The 25080-nt window shown below is 41.6% G+C and overlaps 1 protein-coding gene and 1 gene segment (V, D, J or C); both read right to left on the bottom strand.

The window, feature by feature from the left end:
* LOC114439968 (Ig heavy chain V region XIG14-like) lies at positions 1 to 9919 on the bottom strand. The segment is given in 4 exon segments: positions 1 to 317; positions 906 to 953; positions 9491 to 9793; positions 9877 to 9919. Coding segments are annotated over 4 exon segments (711 nt in total).
* Positions 9920 to 12797: 2878 nt separating this feature from the next.
* On the bottom strand, positions 12798 to 25074 carry LOC114439714 (immunoglobulin gamma-1 heavy chain-like). Its single transcript, XM_028411850.1, has 9 exons — positions 24958 to 25074; positions 24578 to 24871; positions 20326 to 20340; positions 15659 to 15703; positions 14842 to 15129; positions 14100 to 14384; positions 13705 to 14022; positions 13224 to 13366; positions 12798 to 12820 (listed from the first exon to the last, which is right to left on the bottom strand). Exons 1-9 carry the CDS (start codon positions 25004 to 25006, stop codon positions 12812 to 12814), a joined length of 1446 nt encoding a protein of 481 aa, XP_028267651.1. The 5' UTR covers positions 25007 to 25074; the 3' UTR covers positions 12798 to 12811.
* Positions 25075 to 25080: the final 6 nt, after the last annotated feature.

A 25080-nucleotide genomic window follows, 5' to 3' on the forward strand; every position in this document is an offset into this window, starting at 1 on the left:
TTATACAAACACCTTACAGAGTAACATACCTTTACTCAATGTCACATTTTTGTTTCCTCCAGGATGAGTCACAGAACAAGCGTACTCGGCGAATGAATTCCAGTCAGATTTCATCACATTGATCACACTGACTCCTGTAAATTTATCGTTGTTGCTCTGAACTGAAACAAACTGTTCAGCATGTTTGTTCCCTCCACGAGTCCACTCAAAAGTAACGCTGTCTGGACTGAAGTCACGCGCAAGACAGCCAAGACTGATCTTATCTGATGCAGAGTCACACTGAACCAAAGGGTACACCGTTGGTCCGACAGTCGTCCCTGTGAAAGAAGAGGAAGTTAAAGTACATAAATACCCTCACATTCTGCGTGTTTAAAAATACAAACAGATGATTCTTTCTCAACCTCACAATTCAAAATGTTTCAATAAACACTTTTAAAAATAAACTGAGTATTTCTGGGTCTCTTTCTCTCTCTCAGAAATGTATTTTTATTTTACAGTAAACTCAACTCAAGAAATACCTGCACACATCAGGCTTTTACACAGTAACTTGTTCTTAATTCAGCGATCATTTCCTTAAATAATAAAGTTATATAAATTCATGTTTCCTACATCTTATCCAGGCTGTTGTTTAACTGAACTGTGTACAGTGTCTGTAACTCCATGTAAAATAAATACACGGCACATTAAATAAGTTTAAAAGCTGCGTTCAATGATGATGTTTCATAAAGTTTGTGTTTTTAAAGAAACAGCAGCACTGAAAACATCTGATCACCTCTGCTTTATCCACTCTGACCTGATCATTATAACTTTTAATACATGAGCTGAACTTCTCCACCATCAGAAAACACATTTAAAATAAAAGGATAAACCAGTTATCACAAATATAACGTAGAAATGTGGCTTACCTGAGGTCACTGTGACTTTAGTCCCGCTGCCCCAGACATCAAAAGCATCACAGTGATACATCTCCATTCAGTGGCTGAACAAAAACTCAGAGCACCTGAAAAAACACCAAAAACCCCGACAGATGTTAGAAATGCACAGAAATCCTGCTGAGTTTAATGTCCTGCTGTCAAACTGTAATAATATTTTCTGTTGGTTCTCTGTCATTTCTTAAATTTAAGATCATGCAGGTCTGTGCACACACTGGATCTTTAAACTGTTATTTAACTGACTTATAAACACTGAACTGCTCATTAAACAAAGGTAAACACAACACATACTCATCCTACAGACAGAAGTGTTGTTTCAGTCATTTTAAAACCCAAAGAATGAAGAAGTGATCAGAAGACTGGCTTTAGGTTTTTGTATGGGTGTTTATCACAGTGACCCCCAGCCATCCATCACTGTGACAAACACCATTACAAAAACCACACAGTGTTTGCTGCTCTTAAAGACACAAATACACAACACAAAGCTAAATGACAAAACCATATTTAAGGAGCTGGAACATTTACTATGAAGACATGTGCTCATAATAAATAATTTAGAGTATGATAAGATCTTTTATTAATTTAGAATTTGTCAAATTTCAAATGCCTCCAAAAACTAATGGACGTTACACAGTTAAAAACCTTTTTAATCTGTAAAAACAACCTAAGTGCTCAAATTATCACAACTATATTGTATAATGAAGAAACACAAAATAAAATACATTTAGCTCCTCAGTAGTTTAATCTCTCATAATTCTACATATATCTGTTTACTGACATAGATTTAACTAAATCAGTGAAAAATAAAGAACAAATCTGAATGGCTGCTTCTGGCACTCTGACTCAATAAAACAAAGTGATCCAGGAGTGCACACACATGCACAGACAGCTGTTTAAAGCGGGCTCTGCACAGAGCAGACAAACCGGGATTCCTCTTCCTCGCTCAGACATCGTTCAAACCTGGTCCTCTCGTACTTTATCCAGCAGATCTTCATACACACTGCTGTTGGATTTCTATACTAGACGCTGAGGCTCAGACCCAGGAGTCGTATAACAAATGCATATTGTTGATTAACCATAATCATGATGAAAATAGCTTGACACCATTCAAAGTGCAGATTAAACCCGGAAACCAATCATTTCCAGTCATTAACAGTTATTGTTAAATATGCTGCTAAACTAAAACTGGAACATTATGTTTATGAACAAGTTGAAGGGTTAATTACAAAATGACGGAGCTGCACAGCCCTCTGTCGGCAGACGCGGCTAATGCAGTTAGCATGCTAGTACCGCTCAGCAAAACCGGAAGTGATGATTTCTTAACGCTGTGTTGTCTGAATCATGTCTCACAAGGTGCGTGAAGGTTGTCTCACAGGTTGAGCATTTAAAACATTGTTTTTAATCAATTTAAACACCGTGTCAGCGAGCTAATGCACAAAACACTAGCAGCTCAGCTTTCTACCTGGTTGGGCGGGACTTTTGTTTCTTAACCAATCAAAAGGCTGCATTTTATAACTAGCCAATGAGAACCGAATGAAAGTAACCAGCTTTGATTGACTACTAGTTAAACAGATTATGTTAAACTGATATTACTATAGCGTGAGCATGGTAATCAGTCTATAGAGGCGGCTCTGACCCTTCTTGTAGAGGGCTTCAGTGTTCTCAGTCCAATCCAGTTTATTGTCCAAAATCACTCCCAGGTATTTATAATCCTCCATAATGTCCACACTCTGACCACTGATGGAAACCAGACCACAACCAGACACACACACACAGGAAATTAGTGTAAATATATCAAACTTTTGTCTTTAACACAGCAATTAAATGTTTTTATGTTGCCTGGGCATGGGAAAAACTCAGAGGGTAAGTCGTTAAACCGTGGCTGATTTATGGTAGACATTACCACTTTTGGGCTAAGCAGCTCTAGTTTGAGCAATATTTCCCTTAATCCAGGCAGACGCATTTGATATTGTGTGACAACATATCTGCTCTCATTCATCCAGGTCATAGTAATTTCCAAGACTTTATATCGAGGCAGAACTGAGTCCAGTTGCCTCATTTTAAACTCTTGGAAATTGTGTGACAACTTCTTTTAGAAACGCCAAACACCGCGCTGAGATTGTCACCTTGAGTTCAGGTGCCAATGTGTTCACTTCCAGCAGCTGTTGGAAGGTGGTACCCAGGTCAGCATCCTTATGTGAGAGGTAGATGCTGGGTGATTTAAGATCAAGCTCCCGGAGATGACGATGATGTCATTATTTATACGCAGTACGCTGGGCTTAACAATTCTTCTCAATGTAATCATGTACAGCCTGACAAGATCACAAAATACACTAAGCATGTCTCCTGTTTCCATCTGAAAGTATTTGTTCACCGTTTTCTTTTAATAAGGGGCAAAGAAAGTACATGTACAAAATGTTTGCTTTGTCACTGTACATCCATCATTCAGAGTCTGGTAAACAGCCTTGTAATCACTCTGACATTTTGCTGAGTGGGCAAACCAGTTATAAGTTTCTATTATAATGTATTCTAAATTGCTGGCAAGATGCTGCATGGCCTTATTAGCTACAATGTCCAAAGAATGACAAACGTAGCGAATAAGATGTAGGCTTGGCTGCAGTTGTTTAAGGAGGGTAAAAACAGAGTGACTTTTCCCTACACTTGCTCCGTCTGTTGCTATTCCCACCATGTTTTTGATTTCCAGGCCACACTCTCATAGAAAAGCAACGATTGCATCTGTTATTCCATTAGCGTTAGCATTCAGAAGCTCTACAAGTCCCAGACAGCAACTGACAAATGTACTGTGTGTTTGTCCTGAACATGTTACTGATCGATACTTGGCACATATACACAGGAGCCTGTTCACTGAAATGTCAGTGGTTTAATCCAGAAACAGTGACTATGGATTCTCTGAAATGTGGCACCAGAACCTACTTTATCAACGCAGTACACTTGGTCCTGTGCATTTTGAATGTCCCCACCTCATCTTGAAAAATATCAGACAGCTCGTCCACACCACCTATTGCAGTGTGACAGGTGACGTAAGTCGCAATCCTTAGCTTACTTTCTGTATTGCAATACTTGCAGCGAGCTTTGGAGTCATCTTCTGGGACACGGGCGATCCACATTTGTAGTTCTGGATCAGTCTCCCATTCCTTCCTGTATGTCTTCTGTATTTTCCCCACTGTGGCATTTTGCTAATTGCTAGCGACAATATTGACAGGGAAGACCGCAGCAGGGTTTTATTTTTTTGCCATAAAATGACAACTGGAATATTTTCTAAAAACCTGCCAGATGCTGTGAAAAGCAGCAAATTTTAAGAACCCGCCCAATGCTATTTTTTTCCAGCCCAACGTGTTTAAAAGAAGCCCAATTGGGTGGAAACCTGCCCAATCTGGTAACACTGTTTATAAGAGGAACAGTTTGCATAGACCGCCCTCTACAGGCTCAACATAGAACAACACATTTGTATAAGAAAAGCAGGATCAAAGCAGCAAACACAAGTTGTTGTGTTGTGTGATTCTCATTGTGAGACCTTCATGTAAACTGTGTGTAACAGCCACAGTGGGTGTGTGTATTTTATTTAGGTGGCGCTGCGCTTAGTTTTGTGTGACAGACAAGTTAGAAGAAGAAAAGAGAAGAAGAAAAGAGATCAAAGACAAGAGACTGACGTTAAGCTGACGGTGAAAGTTGTGGAAATGTGGACCTTATTTTATTATTTGTTCTATTTTGTCCTCGGATAAGTACCGTCCATTATTATTTGATTCCTGTTGCACGCAGCCAACGAGGTATGTTTTGTTTAATGTCTGTTTATTGATTTATTTACGTTTGTATTGATCATGCCCCTAAATTAATAATGTATTTGTCTTTATTTTAGTTTTCACAGTGATTCATTAAAGTCATCAGTAAAAGGATACCGCTTGTGTCTGCATGTGCATCGTGGAATTATACTGTGTGTTCAAATGTCTTTGTTAGATGGTGATGTTTTTATTTTCAGCTCAGGTCAAAGTCAAATCAAACAATAATTCCTGCTCAGGATCCATCCACACAACAAACACAAGAGCTGCAGGTTTTTGTACAGCTGTTCAACCATCTTCAGTCACTGTGAGTCTCTGGCACAGTAATACACAGCAGAGTCTTCGGTCTGCAGGCTGCTCATCTGCAGATACACCTGCTGTTTGTTGTTGTCTCTGGAGATGCTGAACCGGCCTTGGACTGACTGAGAGTAGAATTTTTCGCTACTATCACCATAAATAAATGCAATCCACTCCGGCCCTTTTCCAGCAGCCTGTCTGATCCAGTTCATCCAAGAGCCACGAAAGTTAAATCCAGACCCTGTACAGGTGAGTGTGTGTGAGTCTCCTGGTCTTTTCAGCACTGGTTCAGACTCAGTCAGTGTTTGACCCTCAGTACCTGCAGACATGGAAACAGCTGGTTAACTGCAGTCATTCTGTCAGGAAGTCAGAAATCAGTGGTTGTCCTTACCAGCACAGTGAAGTGATAAAATGAGACAGAGGAAGAAATAATGAGGTCTGATCATTGTGAAAGCCGTTTGTCTCTGCAGTCAGTGATGAAGTCTCTGTCCGTCACTCTGTGACACCTTTGTAAAGATGGAGCTGATCAGAGTTTTGCATTGACTCCTCCTAAAACACAAACACACCACATTTCACACAGCTGTCATCACTCAGCAACGTCTTTCTTCCTGTTTGTCTCATTCAATCATTCATTATTGATTTATTGATGTAATGTCATATGTGTCTGTTGAGGTATGTCTTTGACAGCAGGACAGAAATGACTTCATCTTCAGGATGTTGCTGGAATATTCACCCAACATAACATGGGAGTGAGTGAAAGGAGGGAGTGGTGTTCTCTGCACGTGGAGGTGATCTTATAAGAACTGTAGGTGCCATCACAATGAATCACTCACCAAATGAAACAAAGATCACGACTGTTGTTGTATAAATTAAGTATGTGGAGGACTTACTGTGGACAGAGGAAAACAAAAATATATCTAGGAAAATAAAGCTCCAACCTTCATGACCTCGTCGTTTGACCTCTGAATGTGTTTCTGAGAGATCTTCTTCATGGGATAAATTCTGTGTACAAACATAGCTCTCACTGACCAAACATTATGAGTCATTTCTGTTAAAGCACATGTTGATGGAAGCTTTAAGAAACAGGAAGTGATGAACCACAACATCAGCTGCTGCTTTAAGACTGTAAATGTGTGTGTCTGTGTGTGTCAGTGTTTTCCCAAGCGGCAATCTTCGGGGCTCAAAGTTGAAGCCCATGCGGAAGTGTCAAAACTTGTAATTCACGCCGCCTCCCACCGAGCCTCAAAACGGTTTTTACTGTCAATGTGTTTTCCAAATTCTTCTGCTGCCACCTTCAGGTGTTCATAAAAAGGTTTTCTGTGGAGTTTTTGTACAGCCTCTCTGATCACTTTAAACACTGTGAGTCTCTGGCACAGTAATACACAGCAGAGTCTTCAGGCTGCAGGTTGTTCAGTCTCAGATGCACCATGCTGTTGCTGTTGTCTCTGGTGAATGTATTCATCCCTGCACACTGTTAGAATACTCAGTTTTACTTGCATCGCTGGTTTTCCTGCAGCTTGTCTGATCCAGTACATACAACAACAGCCAAAAACAAATCCAGATCTGGGCAGAGTGAGTGTGTTCATCATCCTTAGGCTGCACGTCTGACCTCTGATGCTCCACACAGAGAACCAGAGCGCTCAGCAGGACACAAGTACACTGCACACACTCAAGATTTGCATCAGGACGTCAGGAGGAGGGAGGGGCTCATGTCCTGACACTGATTCTCTGTGATGAGGAAATGTGCTGTGTGGATAACATGCTGGCTGTTTGTACAGTGTCCTGTTGCTTCATGTTACTCTTGCAGTAATAAGAAGGTTCTTTGATGATCATGTGATGCAAAGCTGCGAAGTCAACATGTCTGTTGTGGAAACAATTTAAGATCCATGTGTTGGACACTTTGGGGATGAGAGGGTATCAAGGTGAAGAAGGAGTCCTACTGATCCCACAGACCCCTCCCTGATGTGTTTTTCTGAGTGTCTATTTTGAAGGGATACTCCATGTCAGACCCAGGACATGGTGGAGGGATTATATCTATCAACTGGCATCAGAACCTCTCTCATTCTCCTGGTGAGCTGGTGGAGGTGGAGTTCTGTGTTTTCCTTCTTAGGCTGCTGTCATTATGACCTGACCTCAGAAAAGTGGAATAAAATGGATGAATGGTAAAATAATCAAGTGATCACAGTCCTACAGTCAAATGAGTCCAGGTTACTCTGTCTGATTAGGAACAACAAATAAAATCTGTTAAATCTGCTACTATGAAACATTTACAGTGCTTCTCTGACAGGAAACAGAAGACAGATGGATGCTGGAGAGTTTCTGTGAGTTGATCAGTGAAGTGAGAGCGCCTCCTCTGGTGGCTTCATGTCACAAGTGTTCAGGCACTGAGGGGTTTTTGTTCAGCTCTGCTGATGCTTTATGTCTCTGTGAGTATCTGGCACAGTAATACACAGCAGAGTCTGCTGTGAACTCCACAGTCTGAGCTCAGCTCTTTATAGCTGAGTAACAAAGGAGGACACTGAGTTTGCATCCATGCAGATGTCCAGTCTTTATAGGAGGCTGTGAGGACGTCCACTTTGCATAGAGAAGGACACAATGGCCAAGACAACACACTTCAGTCAGTCACCATCTGTGATTGTTGTTTCTGTGTGTTTTCTTTATTGGAGGTTCTGATGATCTTCTGATGGTTGGATGAGAACATTATTGAACTAAACTGCTGCAGAAAAGCTCTTATTTGTATGAAAAACATCCAAAAGAGGAAAAGTCACAAACCACAACCTCCCTGCTGCTTTCACACAGTGTTTCCTGTCCTGCACCTGGGTGCAGCTGACTACAACTGAGATGGTGCTGTTACCTCTGAGGGTGTTTTTCTTCACCATCTTGTTCTGGCTGTAAAGAACATTTTCAGAGAGGCCACATGGTGGCAGTCAGGGCAAAATCAATAAATATGTACAGGTGATGTGACCATCAAGAAACATGCCGACCACATGTTTAGATGATGTGCAGTGTTGAAAAACATCAAGTGATCTGCCAATGAGACGAGGTGATCGTGGTGGTGTGTGACTGAGGAAGATCATTTCTTTGAGCTGTTTGTGTGCAGACAGACACACAAAGTGATCGTCTACATCCTTATGATCTGCTCTAAAGCAGCAACAATGATCCATGCACGGAGGTTTGAACTGTTAGTCTGAAACAGGCACATTTTCACTAGTTTATCCCTCACTTTGATTCATTATGGACACTCAATCAATAATGTAATCAATTATCAGCTGCAGATATAGCAGCACTAAGATTTACACCTTTACAACTAGAACAGACTGCAGAATCTTCTGCTGTCAGCCTGCTGATCTGAAGGTACCTCCATGTCCACAAGTCCATCAGCTGTTCAGTCTCACATCAACACACACATACTTCACAACAGTTGTGTTGTTGTCTCATCACAGTGTGATTGTGCTACCAGTGTTTATTTTGTATTGTTAATGATGTTCAGATAAACTCACAGTGAATGACCTCTGGAGAAACAAAGGGTTTAACAAGGGTTCAAATATCCAAAAGGATAGGGAAGAAATCAGTGAGAAGATGCTGAGAATCGGACCAAGATGCAGACTGAGGCTGAACTGGGGGCAGAGGAAAACACAGGTACAAACCTACAAACATGGACACAGAGGTAATCACCAGTCCTGTGAGGAAACACAGGAAATCCAGATCTCTGATACTGTAATTATAATAATACTCGTAACTTTATTTATATAGCACTTTTTTTAATCACAGTTTATAAGTGCTGTACAATAAAATCAAAACAGGAACAACAGTGAGTGGTTAAACTACCATCCAGTGAAATTCATATTGCTGGGCAACCAAACTAATAAGACAGGAATTGCACAAGGTAAGTCAATAAAAAAGTCAATAAAACAATTTAAACTTTTAAAAGTAAAAAAAAATAAAAATAGGCCTGTAAGATAAAACCAGGGTAATAGTATAAAGCAATAAAACTATAATAAACTGCAATAATGTAAAACAATGAATGAATAGATAAATAAACAGGGTGAGGCCATTTATTGCTGTACTATAGTCCTCTTTGTCACTCAGGAGAGGACAAGGAGGACATCTCCACACAGAGACACACTCACACAAAGGAGGAAGAGGAGAAAGAGAGAGCGAGAGAGGAAGAAAGAATGAAAGGATGTCTGAGCATGTGTGTCCAAAGAAATCTTGAGTAAATGGATGAAAGCTCATCCAGCTCCACCCTCCAGTTCCAAATATGGTCACTTCAGTCTCCATTACTCTTAAAGCACCTGTTGATGGAAAAAACAATAAGTGATGAACCACATCAGCTGCTGCTTTAAGAATGTAAATGTGTGTGTCTGTGTGTGTCAGTTTCTAAATTCTTCTGCTGCCACCTTCAGGTGTTCATAAAAAGTTTTTCTGTGGAGTTTTTGTATAGCCTCTCTGATCACTTTAAACACTGTGTGTCTCTGGCACAGTAATACACAGCAGAGTCTTCAGGCTGCACGTTCTGTCCGTTCAGAGTCACTCTGTTGTTGGAAGAGTCCACGTCGATGCTGAACTTGTTCTTTAGTAAATCTTTGTTGGATGAATCTCCTGTATAACTCCATCCAATCCACTCCAGTCCTTTCTCTGCAGGTTGTCTGATCCAAGCTGTTGCATAGCTGCTAACAGAATAAGAGGCCTGACAGGTGATGGTCAGACTCTGACCTGGCTGCACAGTCACAGAGGCTGGCTGTGTCAGCTGTTCACACTTCACACCTGTAAAAAAGAAGAAACTATTTGGTCAGAAATGATGAAGTGCACAAAAAGCTGCTGACTGTGATGAATCCAAAGAGACTCACAGGATCCAGCTGCTAACAGCAGCAGCAGAGCAGCAGAGAACATGTTGAGTCTGACACACTGTGAGCTTCACTGACACTCTGGTGTTTTTATAGCTGCACAAATGTGGCCCAGTTTGCATAGAATGAATCAAAGCATCACTGTGGCTCTAAGTGGAGTCAGAGCACCTCTGCTTTGTGTCTGTTACTCATCATACTGCAGCACTTATTGGAACATTTCTGCACTCACAGCAGCTCTTTCTAAATGTGTGGAGGTGACTAAGATCTTTACACAGTGATGGCTGCTGGAAGACATTCATTAAAACAAAACTGGCAACAAGCTTCAAGCACCAAGTATGTAACATCACGAGCCACATTTCATGTGTGTTCACATCTGAATGTGTTTGTTCAATACAATAAATTGACTTTTTTCAGAATTCTGTATCAGCTTGACTCAGACCTGAATTTTAACACCCATGTAAAAGCCATTACTAAGTCTGCCTATTACCACCTGAAAAACATTGCTAGGATCAAGGGCTTTCTGTCCCAACAAGACACAGAAAAACCTATCCATGCATTCATTTTCAGTAGGCAAGATTATTGCAATGGCATCCTCACAGGTCTTTGCAAAACATCAGTCAGGCAGCTGCAGCTGGTCCAAAATGCTGCTGCTAGAGTTCTGAGTAAATGGACCACAGGAAAATAGACCACATCACACCGGTCCTCAAATCACTGCACTGGCTTCCTGTGAGTCAAAGGATACATTTTAAAACTTTACTCTTAGTCTACAAAGCACTGAATGGTCTTGGACCAAAATACATCCTGGGCTTGCTGGTTCCCTATGAAGCATCCAGACCCCTGAGATCATCAGGGATGGGCCTACTGTGTGTACCCAGGGTCAGGACCAAACAGAGTGAAGCAGGATTCAGTTACTCTGCCCCTCACCTCACCTCACCAACAAACTCAACAAGCTCATTAGGAAGGCTGGCTCGGTGCTGGGAGTGGAGCTGGAGTCTGTGGTGGTAAGTAAGTCAGTATTCGTAACAACACGTCTCACCCCCTGCACGACACACTGCTGTCCTACAGGAGCACATTCAGCGGTAGACTGAGACTACCGAGGAGCAGCACAGAACGCCACAGGAGGTCCTTCCTGCCAGTGGCCATCAGACTGTATAACTCCTCCCCTTTCTGTAGGGAGAAGCGCTAGATAATCATGTCATGCATCACTGTCATTCCCTCCACTTGTCTATATTTATGTTTACTTAGCACCTTACATCTCCATATTTGTATCCATGTATCATATATTGTGCTCATACTGCGTACTGTACTCTTTTTTGGATTATAGTGACACTTATACTTATACTCTGTACTTAACTGCATTTATTGTGACTTGATACCTCTGGCACAAGAATTTCCTTTGGGATTAATAAAGTTTTATCTTATCTTATCTTATCTTATCTTACCTGTGGAACAACCTTCCTGAATACCTGACTTAATTTAAGTCAGGCCTGAAAACCTTCCTGTTTACTGCAGCGTTCTCTTAGATCCTCTAACTGAACTCTTCTCATTTAATCGTCCTCATTTAATTTGATGTTTTTTATGATTTTAACTTCCTTCTTAATTTAATATTTTAAAACATTTTTTCTTTGTGATGTAAAGCACTCTGAATTGCCTTGTGTATGAATGGTGCTATATAAATAAACATTGCCTTGCCTTGAGCCCGTCAGACATTAATCAGCAAAAAAAAACACATCAAAATACAAACAGCCTGTAGCCTGTAGCCTGTGCATAATGGGTACATGTGTTATAATAATCAGAGCTTCCTGTATTTAAAAACCACAGTAAGGGATCTTCAGTCCTTTCCACTAGATGGCAGTATTTACAGCCTTATGAACCTTAAAACGTCAACAAGCTGATTCAAGTCTGAAAAGCCTGTCCTCGAACTTTTCCAAAGTGAGGTTTACCATTTATATATAAATTATTATCAATTGATCATTCTATCCTATTGAACATTTAAAAACATAAGCATATTGAATTATGGATAAAACTGTGTTTTGTGGGGTCACAGTGACCTATGACCTCCAAACTGTAATCAGTTCAGACTACCTTGAATGGAGTTTTTTCTAAAACACTTCACTATCAATACATGGTAATATATAAATAAGAGCACCAATCCAGGGCTTCAATATTAATACTTTAACTACATTTGGCTGCTTTTACTTGTAATGTTATGCAAAAAAAGTAAACAGACACCATGTGCCGGCTGTCTTTAGCTGTAAAGGTGTAAATCTTCATGCTGCAGTCTACGAGATCTGCTACTGATGATTGTTTACATTATTGGTTGATTGTCCATGATTTATCAATCAATGTATTCTGACATTTGATGGACAAACCATGGTGCACACACATAATTACAATGCCAAAATTTCAGACTAACACATGAATAAGTTAAAGTTTTAGGACATGTAAACAAGTCAGTATGTGATCTAAAAATGTCTGCTTGGCTGCTTCAAGGAAATTTATTTGAGCCTCAGACGGTTTTCTTCGAAGTTTCGGTGCTGCAGGTGCGGTCCCAGAGGTGCAGACAGAGCGGGGAAGCAGCTCTCTAAAGACGTCGAGTTTAGAAACACCCGGAAACTGAAAGACCTGCAGAGCTCCAGTGATAACCGACGTTCACGGTGTGCTGACTTCACATGGAGTTATTTTAGATGTTCTTAGAGAACTGAGACTCAAACAACAAGAAAAAACCCTCCGAGGCTTTTTTATGTTCATCTCACGATTCATTTAATTTTGAATGCAGTCAAAATATGTGAGAATATTAATGAAAGCAAAGCAGCAAACACACAAAATACAATGCAAAGGAGACGATCCGTTTCTCAACAAAGATGAGAAATTAAGCAGATCATTGATTATGTACATGTGATTTAGATCAAAAAAAAGATGCATCCGTCCTTCACGGTCACTTCATCTGAAAAAAGAAAAATAAAATCATTTGTATTTTTTTGGATCATTTAGCAACATTTCTCTAAAACTCTGTCACAGACAGATTCATGTCACCATCTGAGATGTTTTTGTTTCATTGCTGTATTCAAACAGACAAACAGAGGAACTCTAAATCATGCCGTTCAATTGTTCAGTTGATTAATTTGTAGATTGTAACTTGAGGATAATTTCTCTAATTTTAAAAGCATTACAAAGTATTCATCACTAACTCAGACCTCTGAGCACTTTAGAGTCATTCTATCTCGTCTGTGAAGAAGACAGGAATAAAGCCCACAGGTGAGCAGCTCAGAGTTCCTTTAAAGTTTTATTGTTTAGGTGAGCGGGCTTTGTTTTTTTGTAAAATGCAGAAAAAAGTCCTGCATGTTTACCTTGACCAGGCTGAATATCATGCTATAGGAGAGAGAGAATATGAAGAGGAATATGAAGGTGGAGGTCGTTAACCACAGGCTGCTCAGCTCATCTTCATCAGTGGACCCGTCTGTGCAGCTCGGAGCAAAAGCTATGTTGGACTCTGAGGGTGAAGTTAAGAAGAGGAGGTATAGCAGATTAGATGTGTGCTTCTTCATTTTGTGGTGCAGTGTTTTCATTCATGTACACATGTAACCAAAGTGTCTCCATGCAACATTTATTGGGAACACTCAGCACACGTCAGACAACATGACACAGACACATGAAAACACAACAGGATGACAAAGAAAACACTTTTTTGTACAATCACAATGACTGATGGAGGGTTTCCATGTCAGGAAATACACACAGAGACACAACAACACATCACCACAAAATACAACATGGAAAGCTGAATCTACTTTGGTGTTACTTTGTTGTCACAGTAACAGGCATTATCACCTTTGCTCGACGCTCCACCTGATATTGTCGCGAGGTTTTCGTCATCAAACCTGATGTGGCAGCTGAACGTAGTGCTCTGCTCCCACAGCTCCTTGGTGGTGGTGTAAACACTTGTAACTAAGTAGCCAGTTTTGGATTCGTTTGGCTGAGCAGGAAAGTTGATGCCTTCATGGGTTGACACGTCCTGTCCTTTCTGTATTTGCCAGTAGATGGAGAAATTCTGCAGCACGGAACTGGAGACCAGACACACCAGAGTAACCTCTGATAATTTGTCTGTATTTTGGCGCACGTGCACGGCCACGTTTGTGTCTTTCACATCTGAAAGAGAGACTCAGTTTAGCAGAGAACAAAAAACAGTGTAACAGTCATTCAGTGTTTTTATTGTGGATACGTACCCCTGCTGAAAGTCTCAGAAACTTGTTTAAAACCTTCAGCAGAACAGGACACTGAGTTGACGCTCTGCCACTCATTGTAGCTGCGAGTCAGTTTGCTGGTTTTGCTGTACATCACTGGGCTCTCTGTGGCGCCTTTTAATATATTGCTTCCATCCATGTTCCAGGTGATTTTAGCTGCAGATACAAAAGCTTTATCGTCTCCAGTGATGACACACTCCAACTCTGCCATCTGATTGTTGATAACGTCCACAGGACTTGGCAGGTTCAGTTTGACAGGCGTTTTTTCTGAAGGACGAGAGGATTCACAATAATCTCTGTGACATGTTTAAAAGGAAACTACACACTTTAGAAGCACATTGGTCTGAAGGTCAAAAGTCTGACAGCTGACTCAACAGATGCTGCTTAAACTCCTACTTTTACATTTTCCACATGATTGTCATGGACCTCATAGCTTAGACAGACATTCTACATATATTTAAATCTATACCATACTTTGCTAATAAAATATATTAAAAATGTATTCCTCCAAAATGTACAAATTTGCTAAAATAATTTCTTTTTCAAGAATGTGTTAATTTTAAAACACTACCAAAAGCTGACAGCCTACAGCACCGTTTTCTGCTCTACAGACAATCAACGTTGTTGCTTTTTATTGGTAAAAAATCCCTTCAAACATACATTCATCACACTGCTAGCTTCAGCTAGTAAACATCTGCCATATTTCCCAATAAATGGAACATACCTTTACTCAATGTCACAATTCTGTTTCCCCCAGGATGAGTCACAGAACAAGCGTACTCGGCGAATGAATTCCAGTCAGATTTCATCACATTGATCACACTGACTCCTGTAAATTTATCGTTGTTGCTCTGAACTGAAACAAACTGTTCAACATGTTTGTTCCCTCCACGAGTCCACTCAAAAGTAACGCTGTCTGGACTGAAGTCACGCGCAAGACAGCCAAGACTGATCTTATCTGATGCAGAGTCACACTGAACCAAAGGGTACACCGTTGGTCCGACAGTCGTCCCTGTGAAAGAAGAGGAAGTTAAAGTACATAAATACACTCACATTCTGCATGTTTAAAAATACAAACAGATGATTCTTTCTCAACCTCACAATTCAAAATGTTTCAATAAACACTTTTAAAAATAAACTGAGTATTTCTGGGTCTCTTTACAACAGAAATGTATTTTTATTTTACAGTAAACTGAACTCAAGAAATACCTGCACACATCAGGCTTTTACACAGTAACTTGTTCTTAATTCAGCGACCATCTCCTTAAATAATAAAGTTATATAAATCAATGTTTCCTACGTCTTATCCAGGCTGTTGTTTAACTGAACTGTGTACAATGTCTGTAACTCCATGTTTCATAAAGTTTGTGTTTTTAAAGAAACAGCAGCACTGAAAACATCTGATCACCTCTGCTTTATCCACTCTGACCTGATCATTATAACTTTTAATACATGAGCTGAACTTCTCCAACATCAGAAAACACATTTAAAATAAAAGAATAAACCAGTTATCACAAATATAACGTAGAAATGTGGCTTACCTGAGGTCACTGTGACTTTAGTCCCACTGCCCCAGACATTCCACCAGCCAACCCCCAGCCAGCCATCACTGTGACAAACACCAATACAAAAACCACACAGTGTTTGCTGCTCTTAAAGACACAAATACACAACACAAAGCTAAATGACAAAACCATATTTAAGGAGCTGGAACATTTACTATGAAGACATGTGCTCATAATAAATAATTTAGAGTATGACAAGATCTTTTATTGATTAAGAATTTGTCAAATTTCTAATGCCTCCCAAAAACGGAGGTTACACAGTTAAAAACCTTTTTAATAATTTAAACAAACCAAGTGCTTACATTATTACAACTATATTTTATAATGGAGAAACACAAAATAAAATACATTTAGCTCCTCAGTAGTTTAATCTCTCATAATTCTACATATATCTGTTTTCTGACTCTAATTTAACTAAATCAGTAAAAAATAAAGAACAAATATAAAAGGCTTACCGCTCTGAATGGCTGCTTCTGGCACTCTGACTCAATGAAACAAAGTGATCCAGGAGTGCACACACATGCACAGACAGCTGTTTAAAGCGGGCTCTGCACAGAGCAGACAAACCGGGATTCCTCTTCCTCGCTCAGACATCGTTCAAACCTGGTCCTCTCGTACTTTATCCAGCAGATCTTCAGACACACTGCTGTTGGATTTCTATACTAGACGCTGAGGCTCAGACGAAGGAGTCTTACAACAAATACTGCATATTGTTGATTAACCAAAATCATGATGAAAATAGCTTGACACCATTCAAAGCGCAGATTAAACCCGGAAACCAATCATTTAGCTCCATCTTAAATTCAGCATACTTAACAGTTATTGGTAAATAACTGTAACATTATGTCATTGTTTATGAACAACTTGAAGGGTTTAAATCTCGGAGTGGCACAGCCCTCTGTCGGCAGACGCAACTAATGCAGTTAGCATGCTAGCACTGCTCAGCAAAACTCACCAAAGTGTCACTGGAAGTGATGATTTCTTAACGCTGTGTTGTCTAAATCATCTCTCACACGGTGCGTGAAGACTGTCTCACAGGCTGAGCATTTAAAACATTATGTTTTTTGTAGTAACTGTGGAACATGGGGTTAATTGTATAATTGCCTGCCTGTCCACTAGGTGGGGTTGGTAGAGTTGTTACCAGTTGGGGGTAAACAAAAGAAAAGAAGAACTGAAGCCAGTCGTTCAAAAAGAGTCACTGTGCTGTGTGTTGACAAGAGACGTGTGTCACTGTTGTGGAAGATAAAATAAATCTTGCCCTGTTCACCAACAAGTCTCCTGTGAGTTACCACATAATTGGCGACGAGGATAAAGTTAAAGCGGATGCCCGTGGGACACGGACGGATGAGTAAGACTGTTACGTTGCTGCAGCACAATAAGAAGCATGCCAGCTATGGTTGGAAGCACCGCTCCTTTTGATAGCCAAACCCAGACGTGGGAGGAATATTGTGAAGTGCTCCACCATTTTTTTGAAGCTAATGAGATTGATGATGCAGGTCGATGCAAAGGTATTTTGCTCAGTGCAGTGTGTGTAGGTCCAAGGGCTCGACTAGTGATTCAAAGACTAGAAGGGGTGGAGTACACACAGGCAAGCGGGAGAGAATTCAGGGAGCAAATTATGTAAGTCAAGAGAACAATGACAAAGATGGTGTTGCTACAGATGAAGTCATGTTCACACTGTACAAAATAGATGAACTGGATGTACCTGCAGAAGAGCCATTTACAGTGGGGAAAAAAAGTATTTAGTCAGCCACCAATTGTGCAAGTTCTCCCACTTAAAAAGATGAGAGAGGCCTGTAATTTTCATCATATGTATACCTGAACTATGAGAGACAAAATAAGAAAAGAAAATGTAGAAAATCACATTGTAGGATTTTTAATGAATTAATTGGTAAATTCCTCAGTAAAGGAAGTATTTGGTCACCTACAAACAAGCAAGATTTCTGGCTCTCACAGACCTGTAACTTTTTCTTTAAGAGGCTCCTCTGTCCTCCACTCGTTACCTGTATTAATGGCATCTGTTTGGAGTCGTTATCAGTATAAAAGACACCTGTCCACAACCTCAAACAGTCACACTCCAAACTCCACTATGGCCAAGACCAAAGAGCTGTCAAAGGACACCAGAAACAAAATTGTAGACCTGCACCAGGCTGGGAAGACTGAATCTGCAATAGGTAAGCAGCTTGGTGTGAAGAAATCAACTGTGGGAGCAATTATTAGAAAATGGAAGACATACAAGACCACTGATAATCTCCCTCGATCTGGGGCTCCACGCAAGATCTCACCCCGTGGGGTCAAAATGATCACCAGAACTGTGAGCAAAAATCCCAGAACCACACGGGGGGACCGAGTGAATGACCTCCGGAGAGCTGGGACCAAAGTAACAAAAGCTACCATCAGTAACACACTGCGCCGCCAGGGACTCAAATCCTGCAGTGCCAGACGTGTCCCCCTGCTTAAACCAGTACATATCCAGGCGCGTTTGAAGTTTGCTAGAGAGCATTTGGATGATCCAGAAGAGGATTGGGAGAATGTCATATGGTCAGATGAAACCAAAATAGAACTTTTTGGTAAAAACTCAACTTGTCGTGTTTGGAGGAGAAAGAATGCTGAGTTGCATCCGAAGAACACCATACCTACTGTGAAGCATGGGGGTGGAAACATCATGCTTTGGGGCTGTTTTTCTGCAAAGGGACCTGGACGACTGATCCATGTAAATGAAAGAATGAATGGGGCCATGTATCGTGAGATTTTGAGTGAAAACCTCCTTCCATCAGCAAGGGCATTGAAGATGAAACGTGGCTGGGTCTTTCAACATGACAATGATCCCAAACACACCGCCCGGGCAACAAAGGAGTGGCTTCGTAAGAAGCATTTCAAGGTCCTGGAGTGGCCTAGCCAGTCTCCAGATCTCAACCCCATAGAAAATCTTTGGAGGGAGTTGAAAGTCCGTGTTACCCAGCGTCAGCCCCAAAACATTACTGCTCTAGAGGAGATCTGCATGGAGGAATGGGCCAAAATACCAGCAAAAGTGTGTGAAAACCTTGTGAAGACTTACAGAAAACGTTTGACCTCTGTCATTGCCAACAAAGGGTATATAACAAAGTATTGAGATGACATTTTGTTATTGACCAAATACTTATTTTCCACCATAATTTGCAAATAAATTCTTTAAAAATCCTACAATGTGATTTTCTGGATTTTTGTTTCTCATTTTGTCTCTCATAGTTGAGGTATACCTGTGATGAAAATTACAGGGCTCTCTCATCTTTTTAAATAGGAGAACTTGCACAATTGGTGGCTGACTAAATACTTTTTTTCCCCACTGTATAGAGACGTTGACAGTTAATAGGATAGACACACAATTCGAGATGGACTCAGGTTGTGGGGTTACAGTTACATGAACCACTCGGTATTCAAAACCTTAGGGGGAAAAGAGACACCAAAGCTACGCCCATGTTGAGTGAGACTCTGTACATATACGGGACATAGAGTAAAAAGTTTGGGAGCAGCTGTGGTTAAGGTGCAGCACAAAAGCCTAGTGAAAGACTTACCGGTGGTAGTTGTAGCAGGTTCAGGCCCCAGTCTGGTAGGCAGGTTCCTGGGTCACAAAGTGGATGCAACAGGATTGCACCCAGGCAATGAGAAGGTGAAAGCCATCCAAGAGGCACCACCACCTTCAAATGTGACAGAGTTAAAGGCATACCTTGCACTGTTAAACTACTATAACAAGTTCCTGCCAAATCTGTCAACTGTTCTCGCCCCAGTGCACAAATATCTGCAAAAAGCCGTAAAGTGGCAGTGGGGAGAGGCACAAAAAGTGGCTTTTAAAAGCTCAAAAGAAATTAAAGCTGCAAGCAGCGATGACGGGCCCTCGCAGCCCTTGCGGTCCACGGGACCAGCAGCCACCGCCTCCCCTATCGTCCCACAGCTTCTCTCCCAGCTGTACCGGCACGAGCTGTGGTCTGCAGGGCAGAAGTGTACAGCAAAACTCACATGTACAAAAGACAGGTCCTCCGGCCAGTAGGTGGCGCAGTGACTGTAGCATATCATCATGTCAATCTGTGCAGCGTCCGATGTTCAGCATGACTGCAAAGTTTCATCCACCCGCGAAGGGTCAACTTCGTGGTGGCGGCACAGCCAGACCGTGTGACGAAGTGCTGCATTTTTGATAACGTTTGTTCCCTAATGCCTTAAGAGTAACCAGATTAAGTTTCAGATGGATTGGACAAATGCAGTAGGAGGAGTTTGTAAAAGTGTGGGGAAAAAAAATGCAAAATGGCATGGTTTTTCCAAAATGGCGGACTTCCTGTGCGTTTTAGAGGATACCTCCAAGAGACTTTTTCACGGCTACAGGTGTTACATATGTGTACCAATTTTCGTGTGTGTAGGTTTAAGTGCAACCCACATGTCAAAGTAGGGGGCGCTAGCGAGCCATGTGGCCACGCCCGCATGTGCACATAATTATATCCATCTGTTCAGAATGACAGGCTCAGCATGCCTGATTTTTTTGATCCACATTGGATGAAGTATGTGAGAGATACAGCCACAAAAACATCCATTTCCTATGTGTTGGCGAAGGGTCAACTACGTGGTGGCGCCACAGCCAGACCGTATGACGAAGTGCTGCGGTTTTGATAACTGTTGGTCCTTGACCCCTTAAGGGCAAGCACACCAATTTTCAGGCCAATGGAGCAAGTCCCCTAGGGGGAGGGCACAAAACCGCAGGGAGTGCAAATTGGAACATGGCGTGGTTTTTGCAAAATGGCGGACTTCCTGTACGTCGTGGAATTTTCGTCCAAGAGGCTTTTTTTCTTGTCACAAGGCGATACATCAGTGTACCGAGTCTGAAGTCTGTAGCACTTGCGGTGAATATTTTCACACTTTAGGGGGCACTGCAGAGTCATGTGGCCACGCCCACCAATGCTGACAGTGGCAAGTTTTGATGTGGCGATTTTCGTCGGGGGACAATTTTGTGCTGGTGCATTACGACCAAGCGGCAACCTTCGGGGCTCAAAGTGGAAGCCCATGCGGAAGTGTCAAAACTTGTAATTCACGCTGCAACAGCTGGGGGTTGGCTCCAAAAGCGAGTAATTTCCCATAGACTCCCATGTTAAAATGGCCGACTTCACAGCAGAAATTAACATGTTTACGGCCTGGTACAAAAAAACACTCTGGTCTCAGATGATAGGTTCTCTTCTAGTGTCAATTGTAGGGGGGGTGAATTTTTTTACAACCCACTCATTTCAATTGTATTCGGATTTAAAATTACCAGTGTTAATTTTGTTGACGAATCATTTTCGTCATAGTTTTCGTTAACGACCTTTTTTTGCTGATAAAAACGAGACGATAACTAAATAAAAACTAACGCACGGTGCCAAAAACGAAGACGAAATTCGTCAACGAATAAAAACGAGACGAAATTATTGATGGAGACGAGATCCAATCAGAGCAAATTTTGTTTGTGGAAGGGAGGGACGAATCAGGAGACGGCGGCAGAGAGCCAATCAGAAGTGCTCTCTCTGTGTAAGGACGTTGCGCCGCGATGCTGGAAGAAGGCGTACTCATGCATGGTAACACAACACAGGAGAACAGACACACAGACACGTTTAATTTCAAGACAATCAAGACGGTTTACAAACCGTGCGGAGCGACTATCAGCGGTAAAAACAATAAACCTGAAGCGACATTTGCAGACGAGTCATCTTAACTTCCGCTCAAAGATACACGTGACAAAATCTATAAATGAAGACACCGCTGCTGATGGTTTTACAGCATGCGACCTGTTTCTAAGTTGTCACTGAAGTGTTTTGCTGTAGTTATGGAGTATTCATGAAGAAGGTCATGACTGAACAGTGTATTCAGGGAGAGCAGCTCACTGTTCACTGCTGCTTTTGTGAAAAGGTCATAGCAATTAAATAAAGAGATGTTTGTTTCAAATAACACAAGTTAAAGCTGTGCCTGTTTTTATTGCACAATCAAACCTTAAATATTTCATGAAAAATATATATCATAGAATTTTAGTCGACTAAATCCACGGCAGATTTAGTCGACTAAAATTATTTGATATTTAGTCGACTAAAACTAGACTAAAACTTTAAAAATGTTGATGACTAAAACGTGACTAAAATCAAATGACATTTTAGTCACAAGACTAAAATAAAAACTAAATCCGAAATTGCTGCCAAAATTAACACTGAAAATTACGCATAATTATGGGCGTTGCCGCTTGAGTGACAGACGGTTGACGTATCACAGCGTGAGTTTCCTGCTCCCACAATCGCCCGCCCCCCTAAACCCCGCTCGTGCTCCCCCTCTTTGTCCATATTTGAGAGTTTTGGCGGACGTGACGCTGTCAACATGGCGGCGGTCATCACGTCCCGGAACCTCCCACCGAGCCTCAAAACGGCTCTTCAGAAACAAACGGGTGACGTCACGGAAGCTCTGTCCATAGTTTTTACTGTCAATGATTACGACCCAGAGAAGGACATTGTGCTGTCATGTGACGCATCACCGTATGGCGTAGGTGCCGTGTTGTCACATCACATGCCAGATGGAACTGAGAGACCCATAGGATTCACCTCACAAACATTAAGCGCGGCTGAGAAGAACTATTCCTAACTAGATAAGGAAGGACTAGCAGTGATGTTTGGAATAAAACGTTTCCACAAGTACATTTATGGTCGGAAATTCACTATTGTGACAGATCACAAGCCCTTGTTGTCACTTTTCAGTGAGATGCGGGCCGTACCACAGATGGCCTCACCCAGAATCCAAAGGTAGGCGGTAACCTTGAGAGCCTATGAATACACAATAGTGTATAAGGAAGGGAAGTATCATGGCAATGCAGATGCTCTGAGTCGCCTTCCTTTACAAGAGAAAGCAGAAGTGGAAAGGCTGGAAGAGAGAGTTCTCATGCTGGAGAGCTCTGACATTACGATGGTGACAGCTGATCAAGTAAAGCATGAGGCAGCTTCATCAGTGCCACCCAGGAGTGTCCAGGATGAAAGCACTGGCTAGGAGTTATGTGTGGTGGCCAAAGCTAGACAAAGAAGTGGAGGAAACGGTAAAGGGTTGTAAAACCTGTCAAGAACACTGCAACATCCCTGCACCAGCTCCATTACACCCCTGGGATTGGCCTGCCAAACCGTGGAGCATTCATGTGGATTATGCTGGACCGTTTATGGAAAAAATGTTTTTTGTGCTTATTGATGCACATGCAAAATGGATGGATGTGTACCCACTCTGCAACTTCAGCCACCACAATTGAGTGCCTGTGTACCAGTTTCAGTAACCATGGACTGCCTGAGTTGCTGGTGTCTGATAATGGCACTTTCACCAGCGCTGAATTCCAAGACTTCTTAAAAGAAAGAAAGAATGGTATCCGTCATGTGACCTCTGCACCCTACCATGCTGCCAGCAATGGATTAGCAGAGAGAGGGGTACAGACATTCAAGAGAATGATGAAGAAATGTGGGCACACTGACAGCTAAAGTAGCTAGAGTGTTATTATGCGAACAGAGTGACTCCTCACACCACAACAGGTCTATCTCCAGCAGAGCTGCTTCTCGGGAGGAAGCTACGTTGCACCCTGGATTCCATTCACCCTGACCTAAGCAGGAAGGTGAAGGAAAAACAAGAGAGGCAAATTAAAGATCACAACAAAGGCAAAGGGACGGTGGTTCAAAACAGGTGACCGTGCTGACCCAGAACTTCGGTCTAGGACCCAAATGGATCCCAGGAATTATTGAGTCTGTGACTGGACCAGTGTCCTACAAGGTGATGCTGGGTGATGGGAGAGTGGCAAGGAGACATGCGGATCAAATGTATAAATGGTATTGTTGGCATTGTTAAAGAGTTTAAACAAAACAGTTACAATATTCCTGTAAGAGTTGCGTCTGCCGACAGAGGGCTGTGCCGCTCCTTGTAGGGTAAAGCATTTAGCCTACACGGAGCGGCACTCCAGTGACCAGTAGCATGTCATGTTGACAGTGGACCAATAACTGACATTCTTGATGATACTTGATCTTTTAAAACAAGCAAACTGAGTATATGAGTGGGAGGACATGGTAGATTTTAAAATTTTTATTAATTCATTAACTATTTATTTTTTTGCCTTAAAATGACAACTGGAATATTTTCTAAAAACCCGCCAGATGCTCTGAAAAGCAGCAAATTTTAAGAACCCGCCCAATGCTATTTTTTTCCAGCCCAACGTGTTTAAAAGAAGCCCAATTGGGTGGAAACCTGCCCAATCTGGTAACACTGTTTATAAGAGGAACAGTTTGCATAGACCGCCCTCTACAGGCTCAACATAGAACAACACATTTGTATAAGAAAAGCAGGCTCAAAGCAGCAAACACAAGTTGTTGTGTTGTGTGACTCTCATTGTGAGACCTTCATGTAAACTGTGTGTAACAGCCACAGTGGGTGTGTGTATTTTATTTATGTTGCCTGCTGTATAACCCTCACCATGGGTGGTGCTGCGCTTAGTTTTGTGTGACAGAAAGGTTAGAAGAAAGGTGTCCTCGGATAAGTACCGTCCATTATTGTATAATTCCTGTTGCACGCAGCGAACGAGGTATGTTTTGTTTAATGTCCGTTTATTGATTTATTTAAGTTTGTATTGATGTTTATTTAGTTTTCACGGTGGTTCATTAAAGTCATCAGTAAAAGCATACCGCTTGTGTCTGCATGTGCATCGTGGAATTATACTGTGTGTTCAAATGTTTTTGTTGGATGGTGATGTTTTTATTTTCAGCTCTGTTTGATTAAAGACAGCAGGTCAAAGTCAAATCGAACAATAATTCCTGCTCAGGATCCATCAACACAACAAACACAATAGCTGCAGGTTTTTGTACAGCTGTTCAACCACCTTCAGTCACTGTGAGTAACTGGCACAGTAATACACAGCAGAGTCTTCAGGCTGCAGTCTGCTCATCTGCAGATACACCTGCTGTTTGTTGTCGTCTCTGGAGATGCTGAAGCGGCCTTGGACTGACTGAGAGTAGAATTTGCCGCTACTAAGAGCTTCAGTTGCGACCCACTCCAGTCCTTTTCCAGCAGCCTGTCTGACCCAGCCCATATGATAGCTGCGTGTGAATCCAGCTGCTGTACAGGTGAGTGTGTGTGAGTCTCCAGGACTTTTCAGCACTGCTTCAGATTGTGTCAGAGTCTGACCATCAACACCTGTCAAGACAAAGAAGAAAACAGTCCCTCTCTGTGAGCTGATCACTTTTTAAAGACAGAGCTGAACATCAGTGAGTATGTTTGACCTGCCCAGCAGATAGTTAGAAGCAGCAGTCCTGTCCTACAGTCCATCATGTTAAACTGTGTGTCCACTGTCCTCTGTCATCCTCTCTGCAGGCAGATAAGTAGAGCTGGAAGACGTCTGAGTT

Source organism: Parambassis ranga, chromosome 8, assembly GCF_900634625.1.
Source record: "Parambassis ranga chromosome 8, fParRan2.1, whole genome shotgun sequence".
NCBI lineage: Eukaryota > Metazoa > Chordata > Actinopteri > Ambassidae > Parambassis > Parambassis ranga.

Excerpts from the sequence above, each read along its gene's own strand:
- LOC114439714 (XM_028411850.1), bottom strand. The coding sequence starts at position 25,006 with ATGATGGACTGTAGGACAGGACTGCTGCTTCTAACTATCTGCTGGGCA. Across the intron at positions 14,385-14,841 it reads AATTGTGACATTGAGTAAAG|AAAAAACGCCTGTCAAACTG; the intron begins GTATGTTCCATT and ends CTCGTCCTTCAG. Across the intron at positions 13,367-13,704 it reads AGGTGGAGCGTCGAGCAAAG|AGTCCAACATAGCTTTTGCT; the intron begins GTGATAATGCCT and ends CTTCACCCTCAG.